This window comes from Elephas maximus, chromosome 15, assembly GCF_024166365.1.
Source record: "Elephas maximus indicus isolate mEleMax1 chromosome 15, mEleMax1 primary haplotype, whole genome shotgun sequence".
Taxonomy (NCBI): domain Eukaryota; kingdom Metazoa; phylum Chordata; class Mammalia; order Proboscidea; family Elephantidae; genus Elephas; species Elephas maximus.
The window spans coordinates 67,984,678-67,997,971 of NC_064833.1; the positions used below are offsets into that span (position 1 = coordinate 67,984,678).

The following is a 13,294-nucleotide window of genomic DNA, read 5'->3' on the forward strand; positions in this document are numbered from 1 at the left end:
TCTTGCCTTCCATGTGGGAGACCCAGGTTCAATTACTGGCCAATACACTTCAAGTGCAGCCGCCACCCATCTGTCTACTTGAGACTTGTGTGTTGCTATGATCCTAAGACAGACTAGGAAGAAAGGCCTGGCAATCCACTCCCAAAAAATCAGCCAATGAAAACCCTATAGATCACAATGGTCCAGTCTTGTTGTGCATGGGGTCACCATGAGCTGGGGACCAACTCAATGGCAGTTAGCAATAATGACATTCATAAATGTGGTTTTGAAGGGAAAAAATATATATATATATGTGTGTAAGAAGTGATAAGATTATGTGTGATTTTTATTTGTTCGTATTTCCTAATATTATATCCTAAAGATGCATTACTTTTGTAACAACAAAAAAAGGACAGTTATTTTTAAAATAGCAAGGTATGGTATTTCCAAGTTTGTCTCCCAAATATCAGGGGTCTTTTGGTACAGTACATCAATGATTCTTAAATAGGAATGTCACCTGGACATTTTCTCCTAAGCTCTGGGCCCACATACAACTCTCCACCGAACATATTTATTTGAATGTCTCAATATTACGTTGAACTCAACGTGCCTAATCTCAGAGAATGGTGCTTCGATACATCCAGTCACCGTCCCTTAAGTGGTTCTTGTTTTAATCTAGTCCTTGCCTGTCAAATCCAATTACTCAACATGTCCACCAATTCTATCTCCCAATATACTCTCCTCCTTCCTCCCTTCTACTCCCAGGGCCACCATCTTAGTTCAGTTCTCTCAGTCTCTCACACAGCCTCCTCACTATTCTCCTCCTTCCTCCCCAGTTTCCTGCCTCAGCCCACCCTGCCTCTTTTTATATGAACACTAACCCAAAACCAAACCCACTGCCGTGGAGTCCATCGAACAAAAAGGAACCCTATAGGGCAGAGTAGAACTGCTCCATAGGGTTTCCAAGGCTATAAATCTTTATGGGGAGCCATGGTGGCACAGTGGTAAAGAGCTTGGCTGCTAACCAACAAAAAGACTGGCAGTTTGAATTCACCAGCTGCTCCCTGGAAACCCTATGGAGCAGTTCTACACTGTTCTAGGGTCACTATAAGTCAGAATCGACCAGAGGGCAACAGGTCTGGGTGGTTCTTTTTGGAAATCTTTACAGCAGCAGACTGCCACATCTTTGTCCTGTGGAGCAGCTGGTGGGTTCAAGCTGCCAATCTTTCGGTTAGCAACCCAGTGCTTTAACCACTCGGTTAACAGGGCTTGTTGGTAAGGACGACAACCAAAAAAACCAAACCCGTTGCCATGGAGTCGATTCCCAGTCATAGCGACCGTACAGAACAGAGTAGAACTCCCCCATAGGGTTTCCAAGAAGCAGCTGGTAGATTTGAATTGCCAACCTTTGGTTAGCAGCCGAGCTCTTAACCACCGCGACACCAGGGCTCCGCTATGAACACTAGTTATCAGTAAAAAATAGAAATCTCACTTGGCCCTCCCTGCCCACTGGCTACAGGAGGGATCCCAAGGTTTTGCAGCAAAACTCACATGCTTGTCCCTGCTCCCTTTTCTAAGCTCGTCTCCAGCAATTTCCCACAAGCACATTCTGCTCCAGCTACAAAAAAAAAAAATACCCTCCAAATAAACCATGCTCTTTCATGACTAGATGGTTGTGCATATGCTGTTTCCTCTCACGGGAATGCCCTTCCTCCTCACTCTCTGTCTGATGTTCTCAGATTCAAGGCTGTAATAAAATACCCTCTGCAGTCTTATCTGAGTTTTCCTGTCAGTCAGTTGATAACTACGTAATTAAAAGGGACGATGGTGCTTGGTGGTAGAATTCTCACCTTCTATTTATGCAGGAGATCCAGATTCAATTTCCAGCCAATGCGCCTCATGCGCAGCCACCGCCCCCTGTCAGTGGAAGCTTGCGTGTTGCTATGATGTTAAACAGGTTTCAGCAGAGCTACCAGACAAAGACAGACTAGAAAGAAAGGCCTGGCAATCTATTTCTGAAAATCAGCCAGTGAAAGCCCTTTGTATCACAACTAATCAGATCTGCAGTTGATCATGGGGATAGTGCAGGACCGGGCACTCTTTTCTTCCATTGTGCATGGGGTCACCATGAGTCAGGGGTGACTCCGTGGCAGCTAACAACATGTTATTACTCATAACAGTAAAAAGAATCAGAAGGAAATTAAATGTCCAGTAGGAGAATGGTTAAGTAAACCAGAACATACTCGTTAAATGAAATAGGGAAGATAAAAATGAAGGTTAATAAAATATAAAGCAACACAAATATGCTTAATAGTTAACCAAATCTATTGACTGTTCTGAACAGGGACACGATAGAAGAACTTGGATAGAATGGAAGAAAAATGTAGAACAAGACTCAAATTCCTAAAAAAGGCCAGACTTACTGGACCGATAGACACTAGAAGAACCCCTGAGACTATCACCCTAAGATACCCTTTGAACTTAGAACTGAAGCTATTTCTGGAGGTCACCTTTCAGCCAAATAAAAGATTGGCTTATAAAATAAACAATACTACCCATGAGTAATGCCCTCCCTTAAACAGTCAACTGTATGAGATCAAACTGTCAACATTTATCCAAAAGCAAAGATGAGAAGGCAAGAAGGAGAGGGGAAACTAAATTGATGGAAACAAAACAAACAGATGGAAATAATGAGAATGTTGACACATTGTGAAAATTGTATCCAATGGCGTGGAACACAATAAATTTTTTTAAATAGTTAACCAATAAAGCAAGATTCAAAAATAGATTATTTAGAAAGATTTTTAAAATATTGGTAAAAAAAATTAAGTGAAAAAAGTCAAGGTGTGGGATAGAGTGTAAAACATGCTAACTCCTCTGTAAAAAGTGGGGGAAAATAAGGCTTTGTACCCATATTTACTACATATGCATAAAGAAACTCTGGAAAGATATCTTAACAACTACTGACAAAGGTTGGATATTAGGCAGACGAGAGGAAGAAGATGTTACACTGTGCACTGTTTATGCTCCGATTTTTAACCACATGGATTAGCTCTTCAAATAATTAAACAAATTAATTTTTTTTAATTGTAGTATAGTATATTTATAACTACATAAACAATATTTATACATAAAACATACCAAAAGGTTTTAGAAGGAAATATACCAAAATGGTTTTAGAAATATGATTCTATGACTTTTTATGGCCTACAGTTTCCAGCTTTTGGTAATGTGATAGTATGATATTTATAATCTTTTTAAACTATTTAAAATTACTAGTTTCAAAATTATTTAAGACTTTAAACCAAAAATATCCCCTGAAGTCTTCCTAAAACCAAGCAATAGTTTAGCTTAACCAGTAAAGAATATCTGCCTTGGGCATTATCCTCTTAAGATCTATTGACAATAGTAATTGGAAAGATTAGATAGAAACCTTAGGGGGCAGCGAGTTTGCATTAAGGGGGGAAAATAACTCAGAAAAGAAGGGTGAGAATGGTTGCACAACTTGAAGAATGTAATCAATGTCAATGAATTTTACGTGTATGTCATGGATTGAACTGTGTCCCCCCAAAATATGTGTCAACTTGTTTAGGCCATGATTCCCAGTATTGTGTGATAGTCTTCCATTTTGTGATTGTAAGTTTATGTTAAAGACAATTAGGGTGGGATTGTAACACCCTTACTAAGGTCACATCCCTGATCCAGTGTAAAGGAAGGTTCGCTGGAGTATGGCCTGCACCACCTTTTATCTTACAAAAGATAAAAGGAAAGGGAAGAGAGCAGAGAGGGAAGACCTCATACCACCAAGAAAGAAGCACCAGGAGCACAATGAGTCCTTTGGACCAAGAGTTCCTGTGAGGAGAAGCTCCTCGTCTAGGGGAAAATTGATGAGAAGGACCATCCTCCAGAGCCAACAAAGAGAGGAAGCCTTGCCCTGGAGCTGACACCCTGAATTTAGACTTCTGGCCTACTAGACTGTGAGAAAATAAATTACTCTTTATTAAAGCCATCCACTTGCGGTATTTCTGTTATACCGGCACTAGATAACTGAGACAATGTAGAAACTTGAATTGGTATATGTTTTTGCTGTATACAGTCTCAACAAAAACAAAAAATAAAATAAATTATTTTTTTAATAGAAAAAGTATGTTTAAGAAAAAAATTCATGGGTCTGGAACAAGTGATCTTTAAAGTCCTAAACTCTGAAATTTTATGATTCTGTGGGAATAATTACAATGTGGAGTGAAAAAAATGGGAAGTTGTTGGAAGAAACCAATATACCTGCATAGAAATATTTGGTGAGTTTTAATAAAAAGTAATTAATGTAATATTTAGAAAAAGAGACCTATAAGCAAGGGTAAATGTAAAATACTAATCTGAACAATATAAAAAATTTAATATCCCTTCAAACACACTCAAATAAGTGTCATCTTAATAACAACTTAATAACATAATTGTAAAATATTGTATAAGCTGCTGAAAGTCCTAAAAACTTTGGTTGGAATGAAGAATTATTATCAGAAAAGGAACTTCACATTTTCAGTGTATTTAAATTTCATAACATTCTCTTAAGGAATTATGTTACGTTTGAAGAGTAACATGAATGCTTACCTCCCTTCAGAGCTCTGCAAAAAGAATAATCATCCTCAGATCCTCGACAAACAACTTCTTTGCGCTTTGGTAAGCTTATGGAGTTGAAAGATATGTAGAGATTGAAATACAATTTTTTTATGTCTCTCCCTCAAAAAGAAAAAAAAAGTTCCATTAGCCCCTCAAATAAGAGATTTTTTTATGCATAATACTAATATGTATTGGAATCGACTCGACGGCACTGGATTTTATTGTACACTTAAAATGTGCCATGTGTAAGGGTAAATATAAACTGAAAAGAAGAAAAAATATTAATTTTCCCTGATGCACAAAAGGAAAGAAGTCTCCCCTCCCCCTTCCCTTTTCCTTAGAGCATTTACTTCAGAAATCTTGTAATCGTAAATTTTTTCTTTGCCTGTTTTGGGGAATCCTCTTGAAAGAGTTAAATAAGCTTCTTGCCAGTTGTACAATCCAGGAGTGTTTCCTCAAGACCTGGGAGCCATCTCTTTAAAATGTAATCAGTGAGAAAGACAGCTTTCCTATCTCCCAGTCTCTGTGAGAGGGTCAGTTGTACTCCAAGCTGTAAAACCACCTCCCTTCGTAAAGGTATGAAGAGTTTTTTTTTTTTTTATGGGTAAAAGCAATTAACAAACACTGGAGGCTTCCCCAACAACCAGGTGTATTTAAGGTAAACAATGTTTAGCAAATGGTGCTATCAAGTCCCTTTATCTCAGGACTAGGTTTTGGTTGAAGAGTCCGTGGATAGCACAAAAGATTAAGCACTCAACTACTAACTGAGCAGTTGGTGGTTTGAACGCACGCAGAGATACCTCAGAAGAAATACCTGGTAATTTGCTTCCGAAAGGTCATAGCCTTGAAAATCTTATGGAGCGCATTTCTACTCTGCGATACATAAGTTACCATGAGTCAGAATCAACTCATTTACCTGGGGAACATCTATGAAATGGGTTGCATCTACTTGGCTGTATAAAGGGTGATATTTCTTTCTGTCTTTGCAATCTCTTTAGCAGATTTTCTGTGATGCATCACACTCTGGTTCGATACTTACTCAATAATTGTTTTCAGTCTCTTCTACTTTTGTGGAGAGATTTTCTGGGTTGGGAACAGATTTGGTTTTTAGCTGTAGAAGCAGAAGGAAGAAAGAAGAGAGAAGAAGCAAAGAGAGGAGGCAGGGAACCTCCTGAAAGAACTATAATTCGAGTCAAGAACTCTTACAGTGAAGACAGTGAAAAGCCCAGAAGGGGTCTGGAGGCAGAGGCAGTAGTGACAGCAGAAACCTGCTGCTAGGAATGCAGCTAAGAGAGCTGAACGAAACTGCTACACTGGCTATGACCTGGGTCAGTTAGCAATGGAGAGTCCGACAGCAGGGAAGCCAAAGGCAGAGAGACCTGTCCTGAGAGACCTGAGAGGAGACTTATCCTCAGCGGGTTTAGAGAAGGCCTGCACCACTGAGAGCGGGTGTGAATGGCAGAGAGAAGGGCCTGCTTGCTTGCACAGCCAAGACAAGCTGAGAAAGTTGTCCCGCACTGAAGAAGGGAGACCTGTGCTTTCTCCTTCAGGGGAGCCTTCCAGGCTTTGCCTACATGCTTCCTGATCCTGATCCTGGGTTACTGTATCCTGTTACTTCCTTAATAAACTACTGAACTCTAAGTATGGTATATAGCTCTATGTGGCCATTGCAACAAATTATCAAACCCAGGAGAAGTAGAGACTGCCATGGGGAGGACAGCTAGTGTCAGAATTGGTAAAAAGTTTGGAGAGTGGAGGTATGTCTGACCTCCACCTCACAGGAATCGGCTTTGTGCTGATGGCAATTTTCATTATTCCCCCTGAAGTTAGACAAGTTCTGTCTCTACTCACACCATTTTACAACATTCTCCCTGGCTTTAAGTACCACATACGGTGTGTTATAGATTGAGTTGTTTCCTTCAAAACTTTATGTTGAAGTCCTAACTCCTGGTACCTGTGCATGTGACCTTGTTTGGAAGTAGAGTCTTTGAAGATGTTATCTATTAACGTGAGATCATATTGGAGTAGGGTGGGTCTGATTCATTCTGAGTTGTGTCTTATAAAAGAGAAGAGTTACAGACAGAGAAAGGAGAGCCATGTGAAGATGCACCTACAAGCCAAGGAACTCCTGGGGCTACCAGAAGCTGGGAGAGACAAGACAGGATCTTCCCCTAAAGCCATCAGAGGAAACATGGTCCTGCCAACACTCTGAATTCTGACTACTAGCCTCCAGAACTGTGGGACAATAAATTTATGTTCTTATAAGCCACCTAGTTTGTGGCATTTTCATATGGCAGCCCTAGGTAACTAATTAAAAAAAAGGTAACTAACATGGTGATAATTTCCAAAGTCCTTTAGTCCTGATTTTCTCCTGATCATCTGTCCCATTTGTCATTCAACATCTCTACACAATGTTGTTCAATTACCTTACCCAGCATTTCCAAAACTGATTTCCTCCTCTTCATCACAAATCTGCAGGTCTTCATTACTCTGAACCTGAAGTACTACGAAAGTTCCTAACTTGTCTCCACTTCTCTACCTTCAGGGTGGAGTGTGGAGAAGAAGTCATGGGGTCTATTTCAAACAGTAGTCCCATGGCCCACCCCACAACTTCTGCCTGAACTTCTCCGAAAGTATAGAAGTTGAAGGAACTGTTTTCACAAAGAATTTCTTGACACATAGGGTCCCAAGACAGCACTGTGGTGGTGTCCATCTGATGCATGACAAGGGACCTTCTTTCCATTTTTCATGAAGCTCAAATATAGTTAAGTACATTTTAAATTATATAAAGTGTTTCAAACGTGGCAGGCCAACTCTAAGGTGGCCCGCATTGACCCCTGCCTCTTGGTATTCAAAATGTACAATCCACTCTTCTTGAGGGTGGTCTGGACATTAGTAGCTTGCTTCCAACCAATAGAATATGGCAAAGGTAATAGAAGGTCTCTTCCGTGATTAGGCTACGTAAAATAATTATTTCCATCTTGCTAACAGACTCTCTCTCTTGCTGGCTTTAATGAAGCAAGCAGCCATATTGGAAAGGCCCACATGGTAAGGAACTGAGTGAGGGTTGGCTAACAACCAGCAAGGAACTGGATTCTGCCAACAACCACATAAGCATAAAAGCAAATCATTCCCCAGTTGAGCATCCAGAAGAGACCCCAGCCCTGCGCAACACCTTGATTACAGTAGTGGGAGACCCTGAAGCAGATCCATCTGGGCCAGCCCCAGACTACTGACCTACAGAAATTAAGAGATAATAAATGTCTTGTTTTATGCCATTAAGATTCTGATAATTTGCTACCTAACAATAAATAACTATTACAAGTACTTTTGGAACAGAATTATCGCGAATATTTCTTGAACTCTTTTAGGTGATCTACAAAATCAAAAATTGGACTTACTTGGAACGTAGTAAACATGCAAATGTCCTTTGCTTGCCTTCAATGTTATACAGGGTGTAAGATTCAGTAAAATAGGGTATTTCAGGTTATCTAAATAAGATAAAGATAATGTCAATAAATCATTATAAAGCATTTCTAATAAGCACAGTATTCTGAATATCAGTCCCCAAAAGACACCTTTAGTGACTGTAATGAGAAAAATTAAAAATGGTTAAAAATATCTCTCCAAAACATATTTTAATAGAATTGCTTGCTTCATTTTGGGACATTTAACCTATCTTTTTCTCCACTGAAGGAGTCACAGTAACACAGTGATTAAGCTCTCAGCTGCTAACCAAAAGGTCAGTGATTCTAACCCACCAGCCACTCCATGGAAGAAAGACATGGCAGTTTACTTCCGTAAAGACTTACAGCCTTGGAAACCCTATGGGGCAGTTCTACTCTGTTCTGTAGCGCTACAGTGAGTTGGAATCAATCCAATGACAATGGTTTTGGTTTGATTCCTCCACTGCACCCCTTTTCTCCACTCTTTTTTACCTTTCTTGTATGTTCCATTGGTCCAAAATAGAAAATACACATTGAATAATCAGAGATCCAGTTGGAATATATGGCCTTGGTGATAGAAGTGATGCCAGAGATTGAATGATAGAATTTTGCAAGACCAAGGACTTCTTCATTACAAATACATTTTTCAACAACGTAAACAGTGACTATACACATGGACCTCGACAGATGGAACATACTGGAACCAAATCAACTACATCTGTGTAAAGAGACAATGGAAAAGCTCAATATCATTGGTTAGAACAAGGCCAGGGGCTGACTGAAACAGACCATCAATTGCTCATATGCAACTTCAAGGTGAAGCTGAAGAAAATTAGAACGAGTCCACAAAAGCCAAAGTACGACCTTGAGTATATCCCACCTGAATTTAGAGATCATTTCAAGAATAGATTTGACCCATTGAACACTAATGACAGAAGACCAGACGAGTTGTAGAATGACAACAAGGACATCATACGTAAAGAAAGCAAGAGGTCATAAAAAGATAGGGAAGAAAGAAAAGACCAAAATGGATGTCAGAAGAGACTCTGAAACTTGCTCTTGAATGTCAAGTAGCTAAAGCTAAAGGAAGATATGATGAAGTAAAAGAGCTAAACAGAGGACTTCAAAGGGTGGCTCAAGAAAACAAAGTATTATAACATGTGCCAACACCTGGAGTTAGAAAACCAAAGGGAAGAACACACTTGGCATTTCTCAAGCTGGAAGAACTGAAGAAAAAACTCAAGCCTCAAGTTGAAACACTGAAGTACTCTACAGGGAAAATATTACACTACCCAAGAAGCATCAAAAGCAGATGGAAAGAATACACAGTCACTGTAACAAAAAGAATTGGTCGATGTTCAACCATTTCAAGAGGTAGCATATGATAAGGAACTGATGGTACTGAAGGAAGAGGTCCAAGCTGCACTGAAGGCATTGGCGAAAAACAAGGTTCCAGAAATTGACAGAATACCAATCGAGATGTTTCAACAAACAGATGCAGTGCTGGAATCGCTCACTTGTCTATGCCACTAAATTTGGAAGATAGTTATCTGGCGAAACAACTGGAAGAGATCCATATTTGTGCCCATTCCAAAGAAAGGTGATCCAACAGAATGTGGAAATTATCAAACAATATCATTAATATCACATGCAAGTAAAATTTTGCTGAAGATCATTCAAAAATGGCTGCAACAGTATGTTGACATGGAACTGCCAGAAATTCAAGCTGGATTCAGAAGAGGATGTGGAACCAGGGATATCATTGCTGATGTCAGATGGATCCTGGCTGAAAGCAGAGAATACCAGAAGGATGTTTACCTGTGTTTTATTGACTATGCAAAGCATTCGACTGTGTGGATCATAACAAATTATGGATAACATTGCAAAGAATGTGAATTCCAAAACAATTGTGCTCATGAGGAACCTGTATGTAAATTAAGATGCAGTTGTTCGAACAGGACAAGGGGATGCTGTGTGGTTTAAAGTCGGGAGAGGTGTGTGTCGGAGTTATATCCTTTTGCAATACCTGTTCAATCTGTATGCTGAGCAGATAATCTGAGAGGCTGGACTGTATGAAGAAGAATGGGGCATCAGGATTGGAGGAAGACTCATTAACAACCTGAGTTATGCAGATGAGACTACCTTGCTTTCTGAAAGTGAGGAGAACTTGAAGCACTTACTAATGAAGATTAAAGACTACAGCCTTCAGTATGGATTACACCTCAGTATAAAGAAGACAAAAATCCTCACAACTGGACCAATAAGCCACATTGTGATGAATGGAGAAAAGATTGAAGTTGTCAAGGATTTCATTTTACTTGGATCCACAATCAACACCCATGGTAGCAGCAGTCAGGAAATCAAGAGATGCACTGAATTGGTCAAAAGACCTGCAAAAGACCTCTCTAAAGTTTTTAAAAGCAAAGATGTCAACTTGAAGACTAAGGTTTGCCTGACTCAAGCCATGGTGTTTTCAATTGCCTCATACGCACGTGAAAACTGGACAACGAATTAGGGAGACCGAAGAAAAATCGATGTCTTGAATCCTGGTATTGTTGAAGAATATTGAATATACTGTGGACTGCCAAAAGAACAAACAAATCTGTCTTGGAAGAAGTACAGCCAGAATGTTCCTTAGAAGCCAGGATGGCACGACTACATCTCACATGCTTTGGACATGTTATCAGGAGGGATCAGTCCCCGGAGAAGGATATCATGCTGGTAAAGTAGAAAGTCATCAAAAAAGAGGAAGACCCTCAACAAGATGGATTGACACAGTGGCTGCAACAATGGTCTCAAGCATAACGATCGTGAAGACGGCACAGAATCAGGCAGTGTTCCATTCTCTTGTACAAGGGGTTGCTATGAGTCGGAACCGACTTGATCACTTCATAGTTTATGACCAAAAAAAGTGGGAGGGGGGAGAATAAAAACAAAAACCTTAAATGTCCAAAAGTAATTAAATAAACAAGTTACGGCACACCTATTTATTGAAGTAATATGCAGTCATTAAGAAAGAATTTTTCAGATTTGTCCAGAGGACTAATGGACCACAACTACCACAGCCTCCACCAACCTGAGCCTGGAAGAACTAGATGGTGCCTGGCTACCACCACGGACTGCTCTGACGGGGATCACAATAGAGGGTCCCAGGCAGGGCTGGAGAAAATTTAGAACAAAATTCTAACTCACAAAAGAAGACCAGGCTTACGGGTCTGACAGAGACTGGAGAAAGCCTGAGAGTATGGCACCTGCACACCCTTTTAACTCAGTACTGAAGTGACTCCTGAGGTTCACCCTTCAACCAAAGATTAGACAGGCCTATAAAACAAACAATAATACATGTAGTTCAACCATGTATACAAAAATAAATGGGCACACCAGCCCAGGGGCAAGGACAAGAAGGTAGGAGAGGACAGGAAAACTGGATGAATGGAAATGGGGAACCCAGTGTCAAGAAGGGAGGGTGTTGACATGAAGCAGGGTTGGCAACCAATGTTATACAACAGCATGTGGATGAGTTGTTTAATGAGAAACTGATTTGCTCTGAGAACTTTCACCTAAAACACAATTAACAAAAAAAAGAGAGAATAATTTTAGGATATTTAGTTACACAGATGTTCACGGTGTATTATTAAGTTTTTAAAAGCTGGTCACCCAACCCAAAAACATCCAGTGCCGACGAGTTGATTCCAGCTAATGGCGACCCTATAGGACAGAGTAGAACTGCCTAATAGAGTTTCCAAGGAGTGCCTGGTGGATTTGAACTGCCAACCTTTTGGCTAGCAGCTGTAGCACTTAACCACTACGCCACCCACCCAGAGGCACCTCTGAAAAAAGACCTCACAATCTGCTTCCAAAAGATCACAGCCTTGAAAACCCTACGGAGCAGTTCGACTTTGCACACGTGGGGTTGCTATAAGTTGGAATTGACTCAATGACGACTCATTTGGTTTGGTTTTTTATGGGTGGCCAGTGTTGGGCCAGGCACCAGAATAAATCATGCTGGTGTAGGGATAGGGAGTAGGGAATAGAAGTATAAGACTTGGGCCTTGCGTTAGGAAGCCTGTGATTTTTCTGGGTAGACAAGAACAACACACATAAAATAATTAGACGTAAGATCCAAAACAGTATATGACAATGTACGGCATGTAATTTTAAGTAACATCGTTCATTTGCAGGGGGTAGGGAGCTCATGGAAAATAGTTTTATTACTTTGAAGCTATCATGAATACAGTAAGGTTCTAGTTTTGTTTTATTAAATACAGAAGATGGTGACCAGGTTCTGCAAATGCACAGAACAATAGCCTCCAATTTCTCCTGCAGTCACAAAGATCATCATCGCTAATCCATCATGGCACTTTTTCCCACTGAGCTCAGCCTTGGAATCCTTCTTAACCCAACATTGAAGGCAACTGCAGATGGCACTGGAAATAACACCACTGCCACACTGAGTATGGGCAGTGAATGCTGCCGGATGTCAAGAGGGGAAAAGATGAGCGTTGGCTAGAGTTGAACCATCATAACACCGCATTAATTATAACACCTCTTTAATGGAGTTTTCTTCACATAAATATGTAATTCCTTCTGACAGGAACATCCTTGCCTTCATCAGTTTGGAAACTCCTCCTCCTTCAAAATGTGTTCAACGGAGACATGGTCTCGGGAACATCTAGCTCAACTGGCGTAATATAGTTTATAAAGGAAATGTTCTACATCCTAACTTGGTGAGTAGCTTCTGGGGTCTTAAAAGCTTGTGAGCGGCCATGAAGACACTCCACTGGTCTCACCCTGCCTGGAGCAAGAGAGAATGAAGAAAACCAAAGACACAAGGGAAAGATTAGCCCAAAGGACTAATGGACTACAGCTACCACAGCCTCCACCAGACTGAGTTCAGCACAACTAGATGATGCCCAGCTGCCACCACCGACTGCTCTAACACGGATCCCAATAGAGGGTCCCAGACAGAGCTGGAGGAGAATGTAGAACAAAATCCTAACTCACAAAATTGAGAAGACCAGACTTACTGGTCTGACAGAGACTAGAGAAATTCTGAGAGTATGGTCCCTGGACTGCCTTTTAACTCAGTACTGAAGTCACTACTGAGGTTCACCCTTCAGCCAAAGATGAGACAGGCCCATAGAACAAATCAAGACTAAATGGGTAGACCAGCTCAGGCGCAGGGACAAGAAGGCAGGAGGGGACAGGAAAGCTGGTAACAGAGAACCCAAGGTCGAGAAAGGGAGAGT

At 40.5% G+C, this 13,294-nt stretch overlaps 1 protein-coding gene across 9 annotated transcripts in view; it reads right to left on the reverse strand.

The window, feature by feature from the left end:
* The window catches only part of LY96 (lymphocyte antigen 96), a 96,983-nt gene that overhangs the window by 13,022 nt on the left and 70,667 nt on the right, over window positions 1-13,294 (reverse strand). For all 9 annotated transcript variants that reach the window (XM_049853697.1, XM_049853700.1, XM_049853702.1 and 6 more), the window contains 2 exons: window positions 8,001-8,090; window positions 4,591-4,719 (listed from right to left, as the gene is read on the reverse strand). In XM_049853697.1, the coding sequence (XP_049709654.1) occupies window positions 4,591-4,719; window positions 8,001-8,090 (219 nt within the window). The remainder of the gene's footprint in view (window positions 1-4,590; window positions 4,720-8,000; window positions 8,091-13,294) is intronic.